The following is a 24,348-nucleotide window of genomic DNA, read 5'->3' on the forward strand; positions in this document are numbered from 1 at the left end:
GACAGTTGGAGTCTTCACTTCCTTCATCCTCTTTGTTGTTTTTGTTGTTGTTGTTCAAGATGTGGTGCTGGACCTTGCATCTGTACAGAGGAACAAAGAGATCCTTGGATGCTGCTGTAGCAGTGGAACACAAACTGAACTCCTTTGGAGGCTACTGTGACCAGATGGCAGTGCATGTCTTCAACACAGTGTCTTTGCGTTGGATTAAGTTGCCTCCTGTGACAACTGGAAGAGAAGAACTTCCCCCTGAGGTTCCCTCCAACAGTGTGGACCACACAGCTGTGCTCATAGAAGATACTGTCTACATCTGGGGGGGTGCAGTGAATTTCCAGATAAGGGAGAGGGCTAATGGTATTTACATCCAGGGGGGGATGGATTTGATGTTGACACTCACAGATGGTTCAAGCCCAGTGTTTCTGGAACAGTTCCAGAGGGGAGGTGTGAGCACTCAGCCTGTGTCTTGGAGAAGGTCATGTATGTCTATGGAGGATACAACCAGCTGACTGGAGACACTAATGACATCTACAAGTTGGACACCAGCACATTGGTCTGGTCTTTAATTAACTCTACAGGAACTCCACCATCTGCTTCTGAAGGTCACTCTGCCACCATCATCGGGACAAAGATGTTTGTATTTGGGGGCCGTCCGGACCAGGACAACAACATCAGAGTGTTTGACACAGAGACCAACTGCTGGATGAACACACCTCCTGCACAGCTTCTTCCAGAAGGACGTTATGCCCATTCAGCCTTTAAGTACAATGGAGAGCTGTATATATTTGGTGGCCACAGTGGTCAGTTGGACCGGTTCTTCACTGATGTGTTGAAATGTAATCCAGAGACCTTCTCCTGGAAGAAGGTTGAGCCCAAGGGAAAACGTCCATTTGGGATGTCTTATATGTCCTGTTGCATGGTGGGAGATCGTATCTTCCTCTTCAGAGGATTCAGAGATGAACCCAGTGTCCTGTTCATCTTAGACTTGAGTCCTAGTCTTAAGACATTATGGGCCCTATTATGATCCAGGTCTTATGCCTTATGCCTTAACTTCTTTACCTTTTTTTCACTATTTTGAAAATTTTTTTTTTTTTTAAATACTTCACATGCTGATCTACATCTGCACGTTGTGAACTTGCAGATCAGCTATTTGAAATATTTAAAAAACAAAAGGCATAAGACCTGGATCATAATAGGGCCCTATGAGTCCTAGTCTTAAGACATTATGTAAGCTGTCAGTTCTTCAGTACGGTCTGGAGCAGTCTGGACTCCCACATGACATCAGGTGGGAAGTGGCAGCCATGACGGCGACAGAGTAAATAATAAATCCACCACTGTCAACGTTAAGTTGTCTATTCTGAATGATAAACTCAGAATGTCCCCCCGTCACTCCAGACTATAGGATCTGATCAGATCCACCAATTAACCCTGCAAGACCCGAATTAATTTCTACTGGCCAAAAAAAAATTAAAAAAATCAGATGGTGTTGTAGGAGTCCAAATCACAGGAAAATGTAATGTTAAAAAATTAGTAATGTTTTTGTAAGATTGTATAGCCATAAATCATAAATCATGCTCTAATTTGCATTTTTGGGATATTTTTCACAATAATAACACATATACATGTTCTAGACATTCTAATGATCACGAAAAAAATATTACAGGCATTTTACTTATGTTTTAGTGAGGAATAGCTTCAGTTAAAAAGTGAGATGTTGTTCGTCCAGACGCTGGAATTTCAACTTCTCTGGGAAGTGTGAATGTCAGCCTCTGTGGGGGGTATTTATATGCAAATATCATGGCCAATGACATTGTAATACTAAACAATAGGATTTAATGGTGATGTTAATGTGAAAAAAGAACAGGAAAACTAATTATAACATTTAAAAAAAAATGATTTAAAAAATTTTGCCAAAAAGCAACGCTGGGCCTTGCAGGGTTAACTGGTATTTGACTTGTATAGCACGCTGTCCAATACACTGACATTGAATCAATGTGTTTATTATTGATAAATAACAAAAGGGCCTTTCTGTGTGGAGTTGGCATGTTCTCCCCGTGTCTCCTAGGGTTGATACCCTCACAAAAACATTCAGTAATCCTGCTCTCTATACTGCCTCCCCCTGGCCAGCCGGGGCACCTGATGGAGGGGAAAGGAACTGGTTGGAATAACGTGTTCCTTCCACGCGCTACGTCTAAACCAGGGAAATCCCCCCTGTCAGGTGAAAAGAAGCAACTTGGACTCCTCATGCACTGAAGGAAGCATGAGGTCAGTCTGTTGTCTCCCCAGGTTGGCAGAGGGAGAGCAGAGCCCAGGATTACAGGTTAGTTAATTGGCACTGGGTGAAAAAATGGGTTACAAAATCGTGGGATAGAAATTATATAAAAAATAAAATAAAAATAGGTAAAAACAATAGGAACAGTTAATCTACATTAGTTAAGGCAAAACTATGGCAGCACAAGTGTTAATTAATGGTTGCCTTATTAAATAATAAAATGTGCCAGTGGGACGGGCAACGACTGCAATGAAACCAGATTAATCTAATCTAGACCCTTCGGTAAAACGCGGGCAAAAATCCTTGATAGTGCGATGAAATATGTAGGTTTTTATGTCATTTCATGCAGTGGAATTGGAATATGCGAAAAGCAACGAAATATGTGACATGCAAAATATGTGGAAAGTTGCAAAATATGCGAAAAGTTGTGAATTACGCCTTTTATTTGCGACCTACGTCTTTCTGGTAGTCCAGAGGGTCGTACTTGCTCTCCCTCAAAGCCCTCCATCCGTCATGGAACTCCTCATTCATGGAGAACACCATGTCACTGAGGACCTTCCCTCTGGGACCCCCCAGCTCCATCTGCTCCAGCTTCAGGAAGTCCAGAGCCGAGGAGAACAGCTCCTAGAGAGAGACAACCCCTGAACATGAATAATACAGCTCCTACACACAGAGGAGAACAGCTCCTATAGAGGGAGACAACCCCTGGCCCTGAACATGAATAATACAGCTCCTACACACAGAGGAGAACAGCTCCTATAGGGAGACAACCCCTGAACGTGAATAATACCATACAACACACAGAGACAACCCCTGAATGTGAATAATACCATACAACAAACAGCTCCATCTTGTCCAGCTTCAGGAAGTCCAGAGCTGAGGAGAACAGCTGTGACCGAGGCTGGAGGAAAGGTCCATAAGTAGGCAACAGTGAAGTCCAGCAAATTAACAAAATAGGTTTGATTTTGGATTTTTGGTGTTTATCCTTTTTTTCCATATTATCTAAGAGTGTAGGAATGAATGAATGAATAAATGAATGAATGAATGAATGAATGAATGAATGAATTAATGAATGAATGAATGAATGAATTTATTTTCGTGTCTGGCTGCCTTTCGCAGCCCATCCCTTACGGAATTATTCAGACACAGTTTACATAACAATTTTTCTCAGTGCCAACAAGCTGACACAAAAATGAAAAAATAAACAAAGTAGCCTACTGTACAAAAGTACATCAATAGTTGTTCTGAACGAGAGTGGAGGGCAAGAGAGAGAGAGAGAGAGAGAGAGAGAGAGAGAGAGAGAGAGAGAGAGAGAGAGAGAGAGAGAGAGGCACAGAGACAGAATGAACAAGGAACAAGGAACAAGAAACAGGACAAGAAACAGACTTGAGTAATAGGTTGATCCATCACAGTGCCACTGTCTATGTGTAAGTTGCATGTCTTCTTCTATTCCAGGCTTTATGTAGGGAAATTGGAGATTGCAAATGTATGATAGATAGATAGATAGATAGATAGATAGATAGATAGATAGATACCTTTATTATCCCAAGGGGGAAATTCAGTACGAAATTCAGTACGGTTATCAAATAAATATTTAACTAAATCACTGTCCAGGGACATACCTACACCTACATGTACTTTATCAAAGAGTGTTTTCCTTAAGTCATAATAAAAAGGCCTGTACAATAAAAAGTGAAATTCATTCTCCACTTCACAAAGTTCACAATATCCACAAAGTTCACAATATCCACAAAGTCTTTGGTCTGTTTCTGTTCCTGTATATCGTCCTGTTTCAATGTGTAGTGGCAACATTCCGTCGTATGTTTGAGAACCTTCTCATTGCAACAGATATCCATTTTAGAATCATAAAACAGCTTCAATTAGTTTGTAAACAGAGCTGTGTTTTGTCTTTCCTTACACCCTTCTGGAGGGTGGAGACACACATTAACATGTCAAAGCCAACATTTACATCTGCAGTTTCTGTTGGCTAATGTGTGGCTGTTGTTCTCAGGTTTCAGCTGCAGATCACCACCAATAGGTTAGGGCGGGTGAGGGGTGGAGTTAACAATCCATTGTTCACACCCCTTACCTGACTGCCAGTAGTGTGACAAACTTTGAGAGGCCTTTACTCAGATTCTTGGTTCGAGGTTTAACTACATTCAAATGAGCATATCTTCTTCAAATATATTCAGAATCCAATGAATGACACGTCATTTGAAAGCTTATATTCTGTACTTTCATGATCTGTAAAAAGCTGAAAAAAAGACCAATGTCTACATATGGACCTTTTCTCCAGCCTCGGTCACAGCTCCTAGAGAGAACCCCTGAACATGAATAATACAGCTCCTACACAGAGAGAACCCCTGCATGTGAATGATGCCATACAGACAGACAGACAGACAGACAGACAGACAGACAGACAGACAGACAGACAGACAGACAGACAGACAGACAGACAGACATATGAACATACCTCTATCATCAGCAGTCTCTCCATGATGCGCTCAGAGCGTTCATAGATAACATACCTCTATCATCAGCAGTCTCTCCATGATGCGCTCAGAGCGTTCATAGATAACATACCTCTATCATCAGCAGTCTCTCCATGATGCGCTCAGAGCGTTCATAGATAACATACCTCTATCATCAGCAGTCTCTCCATGATGCGCTCAGAACGTTCATAGATAACATACCTCTATCATCAGCAGTCTCTCCATGATGCGCTCAGAGCGTTCATAGATAACATACCTCTATCATCAGCAGTCTCTCCATGATGCGCTCAGAACGTTCATAGATAACATACCTCTATCATCAGCAGTCTCTCCATGATGCGCTCAGAGTGTTCATAGATAACATACCTCTATCATCAGCAGTCTCTCCATGATGCACTCAGAGCCTTCATAGATAACATACCTCTATCATCAGCAGTCTCTCCATGATGCGCTCAGAGCGTTCAAACACCAGCTTGGCAGGGAAGTCCCAGGACCGCACCTCCTGGCCGGGGGGGTAGTAGGAGTGGATCTTATGACGATGGACGTGGAACAACCGCTTGAAGCTCCGCAGCACAGAGATGCTCACCTAGGTGGGTTAGGAAGGTAGGTAGGTAGGTAGGTAGGTAGGTAAGGTAGGTAGGTAGGTAGATAGGTAGGTAGGTAGGTAGGTAGGTAGGTAGGTAGGTAGGGGACCGTACCTATGTTCCCCAGGTCCTATGTTCCCAATTTACCTCCACAAAAAAGGTTCTATGTTCCCCACTTACCCAAAAAAGGTCCTATGTTCCCCAGGGGAGGCTCTCTCCATTCCGATATGTCGCCACTCCGAAATTGACTTCTTATTGTCGGAGTGGCGACACTCCCATAGGGGTTAGGTTTAGGGTTAGGGTTAGTCGGAAAGGAGACATGTCGGAGTGGAGAGATTCTATGTTCCCCACTTACCCCCACAAAAAAAGGTTCTATGTTCCCCTCTCAACTTAAAAAAGGTTCTATGCTCCCCACTCATCCAAAAATGCAGGAAACATATTTATAATTATTAATAACAACTGAAAACACCCAATAATGGGGAGAAATTACAAATACTAGTGGGACAGGGGGCACTAGGTACATCTGGACACCATACTTTTTTTTCCTCTGGGCATCTGGACGAGTGGGCACCTAAATTAGGATTGCCCCCATGTTCTTAGTGCCCAGATGTCCCACCATTTCCTGCATTTGCGTTGGGAACACAGACAGGCAGACAGACAGACAGACAGACAGACAGACAGACAGACAGACAGACAGACAGACAGACAGACAGACAGACAGACAGACAGACAGACAGACAGATCACCTGCACCCTCTCCAGACCTTCCTCCAACTCCATCTTAAACAGCTCCTCTGGTAGGAGGAAGACCACAGCCTGGAGAGAAGACATGAAGTCTAGGTCAAACCCAATACCACCATGATAGAAGACATGTCAAACCCAATACCACCATGAGAGAGAAGACATGAAGTCTAGGTCAAACACCATACCACCATGAGAGAGAAGACATGACGCCTAGGTCAAACACCTGAAGACATGAAGACTAGGTCAAACACCTGAAGACATGAAGACTAGGTCAAACACCTGAAGACATGAAGACTAGGTCAAACACCTGAAGACATGAAGACTAGGTCAAACACAATACAACCTGATAGAGAAGACTGTAGCTTATGTCAAACACAATACCACCATGAGAGAGAAGACATGTCAAAGATTTTCCAAGATGGCGCCGGCCAGGGCTGCTATGGTGACTACGTGTGTTGCATTCTGTCTGTTATTCGTGTTGTACGTGTCGTGTGAGCCTTCTTACACAAGAGAAGAGCTGCTGAACATTGGGTGTTCTACCCCACTGGACATTTTACCATCATTACTCACCCGTTCCACGGATGTACTGGATATTCTGCTGAGGGGGACAGCGTTCTTTGCCAGCGCTGTACGTTGGACCAGAAGACAACGGGGGAAGCGAGGAGGTTGTCTGGTTCGCCTACGGCGGAGAAGTTCGCGTCCACCGCTGCCAGGTATATTCCTCTGCAACGTGAACTCTTTACCCAATAAAATGGATGAACTCCGGATGCTTGTTTCACGGGAGAATGACTTCAAATCCACGGCTGTTTTCGCGTTCGTGGAGACAAAACTGACGGCGACAGTCCCAGACGGGGCTGTACAGTTAGATGGCTTCTCCGCGTTTCGCTGTGACAGAGACTTCGCTGCGGCTGGGAAGTCAAGTGGAGGAGGATTAATGTTCTTTGTGAACAACCGCTGGTGCTCTGATGTGACAGTGTTGCAACAACACTGTTCTCCTGCAATTGAAATGCTTTTCATCCTCTGTCGCCCATTCTATTCTCCCCGTGAGTTTAACGCGTTCCTCCTCGTGTGTGTTTACATTCCTCCGGATGCTGACGTCACCGCAGCAGTGGATACACTAGCAGAACAGCTGACGGGGGCGGAACGTAAATACCCGGACAGTTTTGCTGTGGTGCTTGGGGACTTCAACCAGGCTCATCTGAGTCGGGCTCTCCCTAAATACAGACAGCAAGTCACATGTGCTACTAGGGGTGAGAACATTCTTGATCACTGCTACTGTACCATCCCGCAGGCATACCATTCTGTCCAACGTGCTGCTCTGGGCAGGGGTGATCACCATCTCATCCATCTGATCCCTCGCTACAGGCAGAGATTAAAAATATCAAAACCTGTAGTGCGGAGTTTCAGAGTGTGGTCCAGTGAGGCAAGTGAGCGACTCTGTGCCTGGCTGGAGAGTGCGGGCTGTGACCAGGACTTTGTTGAGTGGGCGGGGCCTGAGGCTGGAAACAACCTGGATGAATACACGGACACTGTGACATCATTCATCAGCCTCGGCGAGGAGGTGTGTGTCCCCCTCCGCTACAGGAAGATCTACAACAACGACAAGCCCTGGTTTTCAGCCCATCTCAGGAGGCTGCGGTCGGAGAAGGAGGTGGCCAGGCGTAGCGGCGACGTGGCCTTGTTCAGGCGAGCCAAGTACGAGTTTGCTAAAGCGGTGAGGGAGGCGAAACACCGCTTCTCGGAGAAACTGCGGCAGCAGCTCTCTGAGGGGAACTCCTCCTCTGTCTGGAAAGGACTTAAAACCATCACCAACTATAAGTCCAGGTCCCCACAGGCGTCTGACAACCTCCCTCTCGCCAACGAGCTCAATGAGTTTTACTGCCGCTTTGAGAGGGAGAGTTTCCCCCCTGCCCTCCCCCTCCACCCCCCCCGGACACAACCACTCTTCTCCCCCCCAACCCCACCACCTCTCACTGTCACAGAGAGAGAGGTTAAGCTGCTGTTCAGGAGCCAGAACCCCCGGAAGGCGTCCGGCCCGGATTCTGTCTCCCCCTCCGTCCTGAAGCACTGTGCTGACCAGCTCGCCCCGGTGTTCACCAACATCTTTAACACCTCGCTGGAGCTCGGTCAGGTACCAGCATGCTTCAAGGCCTCGACCATCATTCCCGTCCCCAAGAAGGCCAAGGTCACAGGCCTAAATGACTATAGACCCGTCGCCCTGACCTCTGTGGTCATGAAGGTCCTGGAGCGCCTTGTCCTGGCCCATCTGAAGGGCATTACTGATCCTGTGCTGGACCCGCTGCAGTTCGCGTACAGAGCGAATAGATCCACGGAGGACGCCGTGAACATGGCTCTGTACCACACTCTAAAACATCTGGACACTACCGGCAGCTATGCCAGGATCCTGTTCGTCGACTTCAGTTCGGCCTTCAACACCATCCTACCATCCATCCTGGAGCACCAGCTGTCCCTGCTGCAAGTGCCTGCCTCCACTCGCAAGTGGATTACGGACTTTTTAACCAACAGGTCGCAGCGGGTGAAGCTGGGGAAGAACATTTCCAGCTCCAGGTCCACCAGCACCGGTTCCCCGCAGGGCTGTGTCCTGTCCCCACTACTGTTTTCCCTGTACACCAACAGCTGTGTTTCCCTCCACCCGTCGGTCAAGCTCCTCAAGTTTGCTGACGACACCACCTTGGTGGGCCTCATCTCCAAGGGGGACGAGTCGGCCTACAGGGGGGAGATCGAGCGGCTGCGAAGCTGGTGTGAAATTAACAACCTGGAGCTAAATGCCCTTAAGACAGTGGAGATGGTGGTGGACTTCCGGAAGGACCCAGCCCCGCCCCTTCCCATCATGCTGGGTGGCACTCAGGTGGACTATGTTGAGTCCTGCAAGTTCCTGGGGATGATCATCTCCAGGGACCTGAAGTGGGAACTCAATATCACTGCCCTCCTGAGAAAGGCCCAGCAAAGGATGTACTTTCTTCGGCAGCTGCGTAAATACAGACTGTCGAGGGCCATGATGACGCAGTTCTACACGGCCATCATAGAGTCCATCCTCACTCACTCTATCATCACTTGGTTCCCCGCTGCATGCGAAAAAGACCTGGTCAAGCTGCAGCGGGTGATACGCTCTGCAGAGAGGGTGATTGGCCGTCCCCTGCCCTCCCTCAAGTCCCTGCACGACTCCAGGGCGCTGAGGAGGGCAAGAAAGATCATGGCCGACCCCTCCCACCCTGGTCACGGCCTCCTCACCCTGCTCCCCTCTGGGAGAAGGATGCGGCACCTAGGGGCCAAGACAGAGCGCCACAAAAACAGTTTTTTCCCCTCAGCTGCCAGGCTGCTGGATGACGCTGGTTTCCCTTTTTCCCTTGCCCCTTAGGGACATCAGCAATATGTTGCACTATTGAACACTACTGCACTTTATTTATATTATTTATTATTTATTTCTGCACGGTGTTGTTTTGTGTTTGTTGTTTTTCATGTTATCTGTGAAAAAAATATTGAATGCACACTGGTATGTTACCAAAGCAAATTCCTATGTGTGATACACAATGGTAAATAAAGGAATCTGAATCTGAATCTGAATCTGAATGTCAAACACAAGACGTCCAAGCTTTTTTATGTGTATTTTATTTTCCACCAGGTGGTGCTGGTCACTATGAATGTGAATCACAGCGGAAGCGGAAAACACAAGAAATGACGTCTTAGAAAACACACATCTCCGTCTGCTTCCTATTTCACAGAATAACAAGGCTCAAAACGTGTCACGTTTATTTGTATTTTATTTTCCACTGAAGCACAGAAAGGGTGATCAATCGGCGGGTTAAATCTAACCGGGGCCAAATATTTCACAAGGAGGAAAGTTAAAGGGAACACCATGAATTGTCATTTTTCCAATTTTTATGTATTTTTTCCTACCAGCAAGTTCTATCCTCACAAAGTCCTATTTCTGACGATTGTGTCTTTCTCAGTTTATGGGCAGATCTAGGTAAGCAGGTCTCAGAACGCGCTGTTTGCTACTGCTGTGCTGAGTGGGGGTTGGGGAGGGGTGGGCAGGCCTGAGAAGGAGGCAGGAGGAGCTGGGAGAGGGTTGGGGAGGGGAGGGGTGGGCAGTCCTGCTGAGCAGGAGGTGGGAGGAGTGTGGGGCCAAAACTGGCTCAATAGCGCAGTCCTCCCACTCAGGACAAGGTGGTACTGCAGCTGAAAATGCTCTGAAAGCCAGGCAGAAATGACAGGGGCTCTGTATTCACAAGTGGTAATTTACCCTCAAACCTTTTGAAAAAAAAAAAAAATTGGGACACAAACAATGTTATATAAATTATTTTTAAATGCATGGTGTAGGACCTTTAAGGAGAATGTAAAAGTAGCATGGAGGGCTAATGGAGAAGGACACACGTGCACCTTGTCTATGAGCAGGTTGAGGAACTCCCGCAGCAGCACCACCATCCTGTGGGGGGCGCTGTAGGCGGCCGAGCGGCTCCAGATGAGGCTCAGGCTGTGGAACAAAGCAGGAAGCAGAGCTTCGGTCTGCAGGAAGCTCCTCTCCTCAAAGCTGCTGATCAGCCTCTTCAGAGGACGCAGGTGGAGCTCGATGTCCTCCGCCTCCAGCACCGCTATGGAGACAACACAACACACTGGTATGGTATGGTATGGTATGGTATGGTATGGTATATGGTATGGTATGGTATGGTATGGTATGGTATATGGTATAGTATGGTATGGTATGGTATGGTATGGTATGTATGGTATGGTATGGTATATGGTATATGGTATAGTATGGTATGGTATGGTATGGTATGGTATGGTATGGTATGGTATATGGTATAGTATGGTATGGTATGGTATGGTATGGTATGGTATATAGTATGGTATGGTATGGTATGGTATATGGTATAGTATGGTATGGTATGGTATGGTATGGTATGGTATATGGTATAGTATGGTATGGTATGGTATGATATGATCAGCCTCTTCAGAGGACGCAGGTGGAGCTCGATGTCCCCCGCCTCCAGCACCGCTGGAGAGCAGAGGGTGGAGCAACGTTGATGACGGAGAGGACCAGTGTTCATGGGTGGCATTTGTAGTCCTACAGCGGCCATGTTGAGGACCAACATGGCTGCTGTAGGACTACAAATGCAACCCATGAACATTTCAAAAACGTACTCCAGAGGGCCACTATATTTCCCCTCTAGTAGCTGGCTGTTCATTAAGTGTGCCTGCCATGCAATGCAATGGCAAAACACTTATTGTAATCCGCCATACTTTAGTCGGTCAGTCTGTCTGTCTGTCGGTCGGTAATGTTCTTGCAAATTTCTGCACGTAATAACTGCCGCACAATTTACGGCACCCACGCAATATATACATCAAAACGTGCGGCTCGGCCGGGAATAGGTTGCTATTACTTTTCTTTCCGATCCGCGTTACCATGGCGACGTAATTCGCAAAAAACGACGCCCAAAAACCCCATTCACTTAGAATGGGGAAAATTTCGGCACGTAATAACTGCCGCACGATTTACGCCACCCCCGCAATATATACATCAAAATGTGCGGCTCGGCCGGGAATGGTGTGCTATTACTTTTCTTTCCGATCCGCGTTACCATGGCAACGTAATTCGCAAAAAACTAAGCTCAAAAACCCCCATTGACTTTGAATGGGGGACTCCGAAAAAAAACTAGAAACTTTGGCGCCACATAACTCTGCCATACTTTTGCCTAGCAACGTGATTTAAACTTTAAAATGCACACACAACTTTGGTCTTTTTCCAGCCAATAGGGATGAGCTGTAATTGATTAAGCCCCGCCCCCTCTATAACAGGAAGTGCCCTTTGCCAAACAGGAAGTGCCTCTACATCTCATGAACCGTTTATCGTACAGAGTTGTGGCTGGTATCATATGACTTGATTAAGAGTCCTTAACCTTAATTGACGCTTCCTTCGCCAAACAGGAAGTGCCCTTCACCAAACAGGAAGTGCCTCTATAACTCATGAACCGTTTGTCGTACAGACTCGCGGCTGGTGTCATATATTTTTTTTTCTCAAAATTTAAAAAAAAAAAAATTCTAAAAATTTTTTTTTTCTCAAAAATGTTTTTTTCTCAAAAAAATTTTTTTTTCCCAAAAAATGTTTTTCTCTCAAAAATGTTTTTTTCTCAAAAAACTTTTTTTCTCTCAAAATGTTTTTTTTCTCAAAAAACCTTTTTTTTCCTCAAAAAACTTTTTTTTTCTCAAAATTTTTTTTTCTCAAAATTTTTTTTTCTCAAAAAATCTTTTTTTCTCAAAAAAAATTTTTTTCTCAAAAAAAATTTTTTTTCTCACAAATTTTTTTTTTTCTCAAACTTTTTTTTCTCAAAAAACTTTTTTTTTCTCACAAAACAATTTTTTCTCAAAAAACTGTCGTTAAAGTGCGACCCGTGATAACGGCCAAAAATGTGCCAAAACGCCACTAATTAGTCGAAATGGCTGACTTCCTGTTTGGTTTCTGATTGGCTGCTGGCCTTGTGACGTGGGTAGAGCTGCGAGGGCCCGGTCATCGCTGCTTGCAGCTTTAATTCATTAATCGTCCATGACCTTAATTGGGGCCTATTTCGCCAAACAGGAAGTGCCCCTCACCAAACAGGAAGTGACCCTTTACCTCGTGAACCGTTTGTCGTACAGACGCGTAGATGGCATCAAATGACTTGATTAAGAGTCCTTAACCTTAATTGGGGCCTATTTCGCCAAACAGGAAGTGCCCCTCACCAAACAGGAAGTGACCCTTGATCTCGTGAACCATTTGTCGTACAGATGCGCGGGTTGCGTCAAATGACAAGAATAAGAGTCCTTAACCTTAATTAGGGCCTATTTCGCCAAACAGGAAGTGCCCCTTACCAAACAGGAAGTGACCCTTTATCTCGTGAACCGTTTGTCGTGCAGACGCGCGGGTGGTGTGAAATGACTTGATTAAGAGTCCTTAACCTTAGTCTCGCGTAGCCAGACAACTATTCCACAATCTCTGAATGCTATATAGAGTCTGGAACAGCAGCTCCCGAACGGCGAGTATCGAAAACGGGCATTAACGTTCAAAATAATATATTTTAAAATGTCATTTCTGCTAAGCAGCAAGCTAAACATGCTTGTATGATTTTTATTTATATAATGATAAATATGTGTGATGTGAGACTGAAACGGAAGTGACGTGGGGGCTTCACTTCCGCTTCATCTCGCACTCACCGTTTCTATTTCCGTCTGCCAGACTGTATGCTGGGAGCATTTGACCAAATCGCGGAGGCAACAGTCTGGCCACGCGAGACTACCTTAACCTTAATTGGGGCCTATTTTGCCAAACAGGAAGTGCCCCTCACCAAACAGGAAGTCACCCTATATCTCATGAATTGTTTGTCGTACAGACGCGTGGGTGTCATCAAATGACTTGATTAAGAGACATTAACCATAATTGGGGCCTATTTTGCCAAACAGGAAGTGCCCCTCACCAAACAGGAAGTGACCCTTTATCTCGTGATCTGTTTGTCGTACAGACATGTGGGTGGTGTCATATGAAGAACCATAATGTTAAAGCTTATGCAAAAAATGCTAATGTTAAAAAATGTAACGCTAATGCTAACACCAACCGCTACACAAGGTTGCACAGACTTAGCGAGCTGCAGGCACACTTAAAATTTCTTAGAAATTTTCTTTTCTAGTCTCTGTATCCAGTCCAGGTTTTTTGGCTAGGAACTGAACTGAATGATGGCAAGCCAGCCCTGTACAATCCCTGTATGATCCCAGTCCTGTTTCACCTATGGTCATGGGTAGGAAACTCAGCGGCAGCAACTCATACACAAACATTCCCCCCAGTTCTCTCAATCCCAATCTCCACTTTGCTCTATGAACATTGAACACTCTGACTGACTTGACTACCAAGAACTTTGACCGGACTGATATTTGGGAATCAAATGTGAATATCAACTGTATGCATTCATGCTTTATTTTCCTTTTCCTTTTTCAATATAATCTCTCGCAATACAGTTTGGTCTCTTGAGTTTTATTAAGTGTGCCTGCCATGCAATGCAATGGCAAAACACTTATTGTAATCCGCCATACTTAAGTAAGTAAGTCAGTCAGTCAGTCAGTCAGTAATGTTCTTGCAAATTTCTGCACGTAATAACTGCCGCACAATTTACGCCACCCACGCAATATATACATCAAAATGTGCGGCTCGGCCGGGAATAGGTTGCTATTACTTTTCTTTCCGATCCGCGTTACCATGGCGACGTAATTCGCAAAAAACGACGCCCAAAAACCCCATTGACTTAGACTGGGGGAAATTTCTGCATTTAATAACTGCCGCAAGATTTACGCCACCCCCGCAATATATACATCAAAATGTGCGGCTCGGCCGGGAATGGTGTGCTATTACTTTTCTTTCCGATCCGCGTTACCATGGCAACGTAATTCGTAAAAAACTACGCTCAAAAACCCCCATTGACTGTGAATGGGGGACTCCGAAAAAACCCAGAAACTTTGGCGCCACATAACCCTGCCATACTTTTGCCTAGCAACGTGATTTAAACTTTAAAATGCACACACAACTTTGGTCTTTTTCCGGCCAATAGGGATGAGCTGTAATTGATTAAGCCCCGCCCCCTCTGTAACAGGAAGTGCCCTTTGCCAAACAGGAAGTGCCTCTACATCTCATGAACCGTTTGTCGTACAGATGCGTGGATGGTTTCATATGACTTGATTAAGAGTCCTTAACCTTAATTGGGGCCTATTTCGCCAAACAGGAAGTGCCCCTCACCAAAAAGGAAGTGACCCTTTACCTCGTGAACCGTTTGTCGTACAGACGCGCGGGTTGCGTCAAATGACAAGATTAAGAGTCCTTAACCTTAATTGGGGCCTATTTCGCCAAACAGGAAGTGCCCCTCACCAAACAGGAAGTGACCCTTGATCTCGTGAACCGTTTGTCGTACGGACGCGCGGGTTGCGTCAAATGACAAGATTAAGAGTCCTTAACCTTAATTGGGGCCTATTTCGCCAAACAGGAAGTGCCCCTCACCAAACAGGAAGTGACCCTTGATCTCGTGAACCGTTTGTCGTACGGACGCGCGGGTTGCGTCAAATGACAAGATTAAGAGTCCTTAACCTTAATTGGGGCCTATTTCGCCAAACAGGAAGGGCCCCTCACCAAACAGGAAGTGACCCTTGATCTTGTGAACCGTTTGTCGTACAGACGCGCGGGTTGCGTCAAATGACAAGATTAAGAGTCCTTAACCTTAATTGGGGCCTATTTCGCCAAACAGGAAGTGCCCCTCACCAAACAGGAAGTGACCCTTTATCTTGTGAACCGTTTGTCGTGCAGACGCGTGGGTGGTGTGAAATGACTTGATTAAGAGTCCTTAACCTTAATTGGGGCCTATTTCGCCAAACAGGAAGTGCCCCTCACCAAACAGGAAGTGACCCTTTATCTCGTGAACCGTTTGTCGTGCAGACGCGTGGGTGGTGTGAAATGACTTGATTAAGAGTCCTTAACCTTAATTGGGGCCTATTTCGCCAAACAGGAAGTGCCCCTCACCAAACAGGAAGTGACCCTTTATCTCGTGAACCGTTTGTCGTACAGACGCGTGGGTGGAGCCATATGACTTGATTAAGAGTCCTTAACCTTAATTGTGGCCTATTTCGCCAAACAGGAACTGCCCCTCTCCAAACAGGAAGTGACCGTTTATCTCGTGAACCGTTTGTCGTACAGACATGTGGGTGGTGTCATATGAAGAACCATAATGTTAAAGCTTATGCAAAAAATGCTAATGTTAAAAAATGTAACGCTAATGCTAACACCAACTGCTACACAAGGTTGCACAGACTTAGCGAGCTGCAGGCACACTTAAAATTTCTTAGAAATTTTCTTTTCTAGTTCTCTAACCTTGGTCCACCTTCAGACAGACGGTGTTGAAGGAAGGATAGTAGCTGCTCTGAACGGTTCTCAGGATCTCCATGATGTGCTCTACCTTAGAGCTCCTGATCTGGAAGGACAAGAACAAGAAGAAGAAAAGGCAAAGAGGAATAGAATCAATAAAAACAAGGCAAAGACTGAGGAACAGACTGTCATGTCATACAACTTTTTAGACTGTTTTAGACACTTTATTCACCTTATTCCTGGCCCTCTCTATGGAGGCCGTCATTGCCTTTTACAGGGGGCGCTAGAGAGTTTTTCTCTGTGCGCTGCTTCAAAAACGTATTTTCACCTCCTCCCAAGTAAGGAAGTGACAGGGATTTTGTCTGTTGCCAGATTTTGCCAAAGAAACAAGCGTCCAGGTCTATGAAAAATAAGCCCAATAGAAGCAACTAGGCTCAGTTTTACTACTTTACATTTGAAAATAGCAGATCACACACATTGTGAGCTTGTATATTTGCTATTTAAAACATTTTTGAAACAACAGCCGTAGTTTACCGCGATCGCTAAGCTCATTTTCCGCCAATTTATTCAGTAATCCAATGCAGATGGCCAACTTTGAAGACCACTTTCTCTGAATCTATACTTTTCTGGAAGAGGACAGCCTTTATTTGCGGCAAAATAGCCAAAAAATGTGCTTCTAACAATAACATTAGCCTAGAGGTAATGGAAGCCAAGGCCTTCCGGCGCATAGTGATGACACGAACAAAAGTCATCGCGCACGTAATGGCTGCGCAGGGCTTGTGCAGCTACAGCGCTGGTCTATGAGGGTTAGGACGACCACCCAGCAGGAGATGGCTCCATCTAGTGGTGGCACTAGAAGAGTTAACAACATAAATCTGTGTGGAGGTCCCTGGCACCACATATTTTCAGATGGGTGTCTGCGACTGTGGACAAATATGTTAATCTGGGGTCCTTGATATGAAAAGATTTGGGAACCACTGGTTTAAAAATATTAGAAACTAAGCCCAATAAGCAACTATACTATTTTTTTAAGACACAAATTGCTTATTATAAGCAGACATGGCAACACAGGTTCATTCAGAGCCCATAGCGCCATCTACTGACATTTTAATGCAAGGACAACAGAAAACCAAAAGATGTGTTTCAGCCATAGACTGTAAAAAACATGGACGGTGTGAAGCCATTGCTTTCTATGCTGCGAAAATAATGCTTTTTTGTCCCTTGTACGGGTGTCGCCATCATTGTTTTAATGGTACCCAAGGAATCAAAAGGAATGCTATTGGCTGCCAACTGTCACATGGAACCGCAGGGATACATGGGAGAATGTGGTCGGAGCCTCCCGAAATACAGCACACGAAGAAGAACACAGCCGGCTGGTATCAGTTTAGTTGGCCACGCCCCCCGCAACTTTATCATCAATTTTAACATAAATGGGACCATACTTTACAAAACGCATATCATGGTAATTGAAAGGCAGTTTTTTACTAGCGACAGGAACCATAAAGTATTTATGAGGATGTTTATTAAGGTTAGAAAATCAAAGGGGGAAATGACTGGGGTCCAATGGAGAAATATTCTTTTTGGTACCTCGCGGGGGGAAAACAACGCAACTAGTGGCCAATCATGGGATCTTTCTGTTACACCCCTGGTTTCAGCCTCTTTCAGTATATGAACAGGAAGCCGGGGGCGGGGCCAGGAATAAGGTGAATAAGACACTCTTTTTAGAGACTTTATAAGACATTTTTTTAAACACTGTTTTTAGACACTTTTCATTTAGTTACCTGAGCCTGGATGCCCTGCAGGTTGTCTTTCTGCGCGGCCCAGAACGTCAGCTCCACGGAGGGTCCAGGGTGGTCTCCCTTCTCCAGGGCCTGACCAGAGTCCCTCCTCAGAACGCTCCAGATCTGACCGGACCACTGGACCACCAGGCTCTCTATAGAGTAGAGGAGACCACTGTCTACTGGCCAGCCACTGGAGCTGTGGAAGATAAATATACATATATAAGACCTGTCCACCGGCCAGCCACTGGAGCTGTGGAAGATAAATATACATATATAAGACCACTGTCCACTGGAACTATGGAAGATAAATATACATATATAAGACCACTGTCCACTGGAACTATGGAAGATAAATATACATATATAAGACCACTGTCCACTGGAACTATGGAAGATAAATATACATATATAAGACCACTGTCCACTGGAACTGTGGAAGATAAATATACATATATAAGACCACTGTCCACTGGAACTATGGAAGATAAATATACATATATAAGACCACTGTCCACTGGAACTGTGGAAGATAAATATATATAAGACCACTGTCCACTGGAACTATGGAAGATAAATATACATATATAAGATCACTGTCCACTGGAACTATGGAAGATAAATATACATATATAAGACCGCTGTCCACTGGAACTATGGAAGATAAATATACATATATAAGATCACTGTCCACTGGAACTATGGGAGATAAATATACATATATAAGACCGCTGTCCACTGGAACTATAGAAGATAAATATACATATATAAGACCACTGTCCACTGGAACTATGGAAGATAAATATACATATATAAGACCGCTGTCCACTGGAACTATGGAAGATAAATATACATATATAAGATCACTGTCCACTGGAACTATGGGAGATAAATATACATATATAAGACCTGTCCACCGGTCAGCCACTGGAACTGGACTATATGGATATAAATATGAAATGTAGTGAATAGTGAAGATTCACAAGTAGACCATATGAACTTGTATGTAAAAGGTGATAAGAGTCCGGTGCCATTAGTCCGACGGTACTTAACCTTAACCTTAACCTCAGTAAAACTATGCCTAACCCTAACCTTAACCCTAACCTCAGTAAAACTATGCTTAACCCTAACCTTAACCCTAACCTCAGTAAAACTATGCCTAAGCCTGACCTTAACCCTAACCACCGTCAGAGTAATGAGATGTCAGACTTATGTGCAGTCCCCGAGATCCTCAATAAAAAAAAACATATATCAGAGGGGTCTGCGTCAATATGCAGACGGGGCGGTATGCTGATGACCTAAAGCTAATCTCAACCCTAACCTCAGTAAAACTAACGCTGGTGAAATGCTAACCTGACAACACTGGCGAATGCTAACCTGGTGAAATGCTAACCTGACAACACTGGCGAATGCTAACCTGGTGAAATGCCAACCTGACGACGGTCAAACTGCTCTGACCAACGGACCTGTGGAACAACGAGTTCCTCCCTATCAAAGAATGTCTGGAGTGACCCGGCTAAGATGTGGTCCAAGGTTCTGGAGGTGCCTTGATGCAGCAATGTGGGGGGCTATGCTAACACTGTGGAGGGCTAAGCTAACATTGCAGTGGGGAGCTAAGCTAACACTGTGGGGAACTACGCTAACACTGCAGTGGGAGCATAGAGTTATAAGAAGAATAGAGGACGGACAGCCCCTCCCCCAGCCATTCACTTCAATGCAAGTTGCTCAGTGGCGTTTTGAAGCATGCGGAAGTAGCTGATCCATGTGCATTCTGGGGTAAATTGGTACATACCTATGTGCCGAAATGTTTGACGTCGAGACGTAATGACGCCACGAACGACGTCGACGTCCATTGAACCCTATTGTAGACCCCAGCGGCGAGCTCTTATGCTCGTGCTTGAATGTTTCACCCCGCCTGAAGTTCCAGCTTCAATATTTACAAGCCATTCTGGGGGCTTGAGGGGTACCGGGAGCATCTTGTCTTGTCTTGTTAAAATAGAAGGAAGAATGAATGGCGAGAAGGTCAAGATCCTGCAACAAGACAACCTGCTTCAGTGTACAAAAAAAACATTTGGAAATGAGCGGTGCTGTTGATGATGATGATGATGATGATGATGACAGACCCACATGACATGATGTCAAAGGACAGAGAAAGAGGACATGATTATTTGATCCAACAGAAAAACCTTTGAAGACACAGTCATGTAGTGTGTGTGCGTGCCACGATCCTACAGAGTTAATCATTCCAATCCTCCGTGGCAAAAGATCGCTACAGGGGGTACGGTGGCGCAGTGGTTAGTGCTTCGCCTCACAGCTAGAAGGTCCTGGGTTCGATTCCCGCCGGGGGACGCTGTGGGCCCTGGGGGCGTGTTCCTCCCTCCGCGTCATCAGCGCCCACACTCTGGGTGGGGTTGGCAATAGGGCCTTTCTGTGTGGAGTTTGCATGTTCTCCCCGTGTCTCATAGGGTTGATACCCTCACAAAAACATGCAGTAATCCTGGTCTCTATACTGCCTCCCCTGGCCAGCCGGGGCGCCTGATGGAGGGGAAAGGAACTGGTTGGAATAACATGTTTCTTCCACGCGCTACGTCCATCCCAGGGATACCCCTCTGTCAGGTGAAAAGAAGCAACTTGGATTCCTCGTGCATTGAAGGAAGCATGAGGTCAGTCCGTTGCTCTCCCCAGGTTGGCAGAGGGAGAGCAGAGCCCAGGATTACATTAGACAATTGACACTGGGTGAAAAAATGGGCTACAAAATCGTGGGATAAAAATTAGAAAAGTAGAAAAGGCGGCTACAGCTCCGCCTCCTTCTGACACAGAGACAGGGTGAAGTCCAGCACCCTGAACCCGGGGTGGCGCGGCTGGCCGAAGACGGAGCGGAAGGTGTAGAGCAGCGTCAGCCTCTCGGGGAAAACCCGGTAGAAGCTCAGGGTGCCGGCGGGGCTGTCCAGGTACACGCCCACTCGGTTGGAGTCGCAGGGCTGCACGGGGAGCAGGGTCCTCGCCCCGCTGGGGTGGCAGGCCGTGTAGCTGCTCCCCCGGGGCCCGCGGTGGCACTCCAGACTCCAGGACGTCTTGTCGCGGTGGCCGAACAGCACCTCCGAGTCGCCGCCGAGGAGGTCGTCCGCCTCGCTGGAGCGAGTGACGCCTCGGTACGTCACGGCCACCGACACCGTGTCGCTCCACTCCACCTCCCAGTAGCGGGAGCCGGTCAGGCCCTCCGCGCACAGCACCTGCTCCCACGAGTCGAAGCGGTGAGGGTGGTAGCGGTACAGCTGGTTCTCAGTGGCCGCGGCGTCGCCGCCTTGGTGTCTGTACGCCGTGTCGGTGCCCGACGAGTCCCTCTCTTCCTCTTCCTCCTCCTCCTCCTCTTCTTCATCTTCCTCCTCCTCTTCTTCCTCGGCGGAGGAGTCGTTGTCCGCGGTCAGAGCGTCGGCCATCTCCCGGTAGAAGCGGAGTCTCTCCTCTTCCCAGAGGCCGTTCTGTTCCATCAGTCGGAAGCAGCTCCGCCTCATCTCCTCGAACCTCCGCGCGTACGCGTAGCCCACCATCAGCGAGGTGGCCGCCGCGGCCGCCGCTGCTGCCGCCACCACGCCGAGCTTCCACGATGCGCCCGACATGGCCGCCGCGAGAGACGTTCGATTCTTTCTTCAACGTTCAATTCTTCTTCAAAGTTCGAACTGTCCTTCAACGTTCGATTCTTCTTCAATGTTCGATTCTTCTTCAATGTCCGACTTTTCGGCTCTCATTGCGGGTTCGCTCTTCGAGTGGGTGCAGCTCCGTCACGCCCATATATAGCCCTCGTAAGTTGTTACGTCAGCATGCTGCATGCTGATTGGATATTATGATAGAGTGATGTCATGACACGAGGGGGGAGGCTACGGGCATAGACGGCCCCCTCGTGGCCCTTATATATGCCTCGATATTATGATGTCACCCTTTGCCACTCTCTGATTGGCTACAGGCCCGTGGCCCGTGATTGGCTACAGGCCCGTGGCCCGTGATTGGCTACAGGCATAAACACAGACACACCTAGATTTGTCTCCGTCTGTCTGTCAGTCAGTACACATTTTTACAGTCTATTGGTTCCCTTGTCACTGTAACATCACTCTGACATCATGCTCTGATGTCACTGTGATATCAGGGGAACCACTCTTAACAGAATGGGTTTGCTGCTCTGACATCACACTCTGGCTTTATGTCCCTTTTATGCCAATATATTTTATGCCCATATATAGTTGACAATGTGTTGTCCGAACATGCGCATATATGGGCATTCCCAGATCACACTTGTAAATTAATTACATCCTTGTCCATTTTATGCCCATATATATGGAGATCCCTGTCCCAGTGTCAACAATATTAAGGGCATATCTGTGTATGGCCATATATGTGCATGACTAACCTGAGGACGATGTCATCGTGTCGAGCTCTCTCCACACAGAGGGTTCTAACCTGAGGACGATGTCATCGTGTCGAGCTCTCTCCACACAGAGGGTTCTAACCTGAGGACGATGTCATCGTGTCGAGCTCTCTCCACACAGAGGGTTCTAACCTGAGGACGATGTCATCGTGTCGAGCTCTCTCCACACAGAGGGTTCTAACCTGAGGACGATGTCATCATGTCGAGCTCTCTCCACACAGAGGATTCTAACCTGAGGACGATGTCATCGTGTCGAGCTCTCTCCACACAGAGGGTTCTAACCTGAGGACGATGTCATCGTGTCGAGCTCTCTCCACACAGAGGGTTCTAACTAACCTGAGGACGATGTCATCATGTCGAGCTCTCTCCACACAGAGGAGGATAACTAACCTGAGGACGATGTCATCGTGTCGAGCTCTCTCCACACAGAGGGTTCTAACTAACCTGAGGACGATGTCATCGTGTCGAGCTCTCTCCACACAGAGGGTTCTAACTAACCTGAGGACGATGTCGTCATGTCGAGCTCTCTCCACACAGAGGGTTCTAACCTGAGGACGATGTCATCGTGTCGAGCTCTCTCCACACAGAGAGGGAGTGGCAGCAGGGTGCGTCCCTCGGCGCGGCCCCTCAGCGTCACCACGCGGCTGCGGAGCTTCTCCAGGTGTCGGTGGATGTCCTGCGACACAGCCCTGGGGTACTCCTCATGGTTCAGCCCGCACCACAGCACACACACCAGCACCTGCCACATGCACACGCACATACATACGCACGCACATACATACGCACGCACATACACACGCACCCACGCAAGGACACAAATCACTTAATTCAGATGTTTAGCTGAAAGGACAACTTTCGTTTTTTTACAACAAGGGTTCATATTTTAGATTGTAATTAAAGGATATAAAAAATTAGTGTTAAAATTATTTCATTTACTTCTTTCTATTGTTTTAGAGATTCTTATTTCAGTGTTTGGGGGCATGCGTACAAGTGGCTAAATATGTCATTTTACACAGAATAAGCCCATTCCCAAGATACAACGCAACCTTTCATGGTTGGATGTGACTTATGGGGGCTAGAAGTGTTACTGTAAATAGCAATAAAGAAACTGCTGGCTTATGGTGTCTAAAAAGACATATTTAGCCACTTGTACGCATGCCCCCATGCGTACGCATGCCCACATTTTAACACTTTTCTCGAATTACAATCTAAAATATGAACCCTTGTTGTAAAAAAACAAAGTTGTCCTTTAAAGGGCCTTTCACACTGCACTGTCTGCACAATAACTACAACTAGAAATACTGTTCCTACGAGACAGTGTGGGCTCTCATGTAACACCATGTATGGGCACAAAGATCTACCTTTGGCTGCTCCTCATTGGCTAAGGGCCCTGCCTTTGTACTGTCGGTACGAAGGCAGGGTCTTACGTCATTTTGAGGACAACTTGATAGATCAATGATGAAGATAACATACGTGTGCATCTAGACCATGGGTGCCCAAAAGTTAGATCGGGATCTACCAGTAGATCACCAAGGGTGTGCAGGTAGACCACATGACATGCCTCTAAAAATATATAATTAAAATATGAAAAGAATATGTCAATATGACATCAAGAAGGGCCTGTCAGCTCCCTTCATGGCTTCTAAAGTAGGCAAACCTCCAATGCAATACTTTGTTCAAGAGTCAGTAGCATTACAAAGAACCCCAAAACCTACCACTTCCATACAGAATGGGATGAAGACATTTCCCCCAGTATTTCCCATTTATTTTCCCCCTTACAGTAAGTGTGTTTGTCTAAAATGTAACGCCAGTGCTGCTATTCCAAACGTATCCAAAGCCCCCCTCAGGCCCTCAACTAAAACATGTTGGATGGGTAGATCATGTTGAGCTAGTCATTTTAAAAGTAGATCTCACGTCAAAAAAGTGTGGGCACCCCTGATCTAGAAATACTGTTCCTACGAGACAGTGTGGGCTCTCATGTAACACCATGTATGGGCACAAAGATCTACCCTTTGGCTGCTCCTCATTGGCTAAGGGCCCTGCCTTTGTACTGTTGGTCATTTTATGTGGAGAATAACCGTGACCTACGGGAGAAGGGCTACAGTAACTGGGTTGATTTCATCCACGGTAAACAATATTCAAGATATTCAAGTTAGGTTGCAACCTTACT

At 46.2% G+C, this 24,348-nt stretch overlaps 1 protein-coding gene across 1 annotated transcript in view; it reads right to left on the bottom strand.

The window, feature by feature from the left end:
• The window catches only part of dnah9l (dynein, axonemal, heavy polypeptide 9 like), a gene marked incomplete at both ends in the record, with an annotated part of 263,680 nt that overhangs the window by 237,757 nt on the left and 1,575 nt on the right, over positions 1 to 24,348 (bottom strand). Inside the window, 7 exons of the mRNA XM_080727109.1 lie at positions 2,723 to 2,890; positions 5,180 to 5,344; positions 6,089 to 6,157; positions 10,487 to 10,698; positions 15,984 to 16,083; positions 17,759 to 17,954; positions 22,727 to 22,917. Of these exons, the coding sequence (XP_080583235.1) occupies positions 2,723 to 2,890; positions 5,180 to 5,344; positions 6,089 to 6,157; positions 10,487 to 10,698; positions 15,984 to 16,083; positions 17,759 to 17,954; positions 22,727 to 22,917 (1,101 nt within the window). The remainder of the gene's footprint in view (positions 1 to 2,722; positions 2,891 to 5,179; positions 5,345 to 6,088; positions 6,158 to 10,486; positions 10,699 to 15,983; positions 16,084 to 17,758; positions 17,955 to 22,726; positions 22,918 to 24,348) is intronic.

This window comes from Nannobrachium achirus (assembly GCF_963921795.1).
Source record: "Nannobrachium achirus genome assembly, chromosome: 5".
Taxonomy (NCBI): Eukaryota; Metazoa; Chordata; class Actinopteri; order Myctophiformes; family Myctophidae; genus Nannobrachium; species Nannobrachium achirus.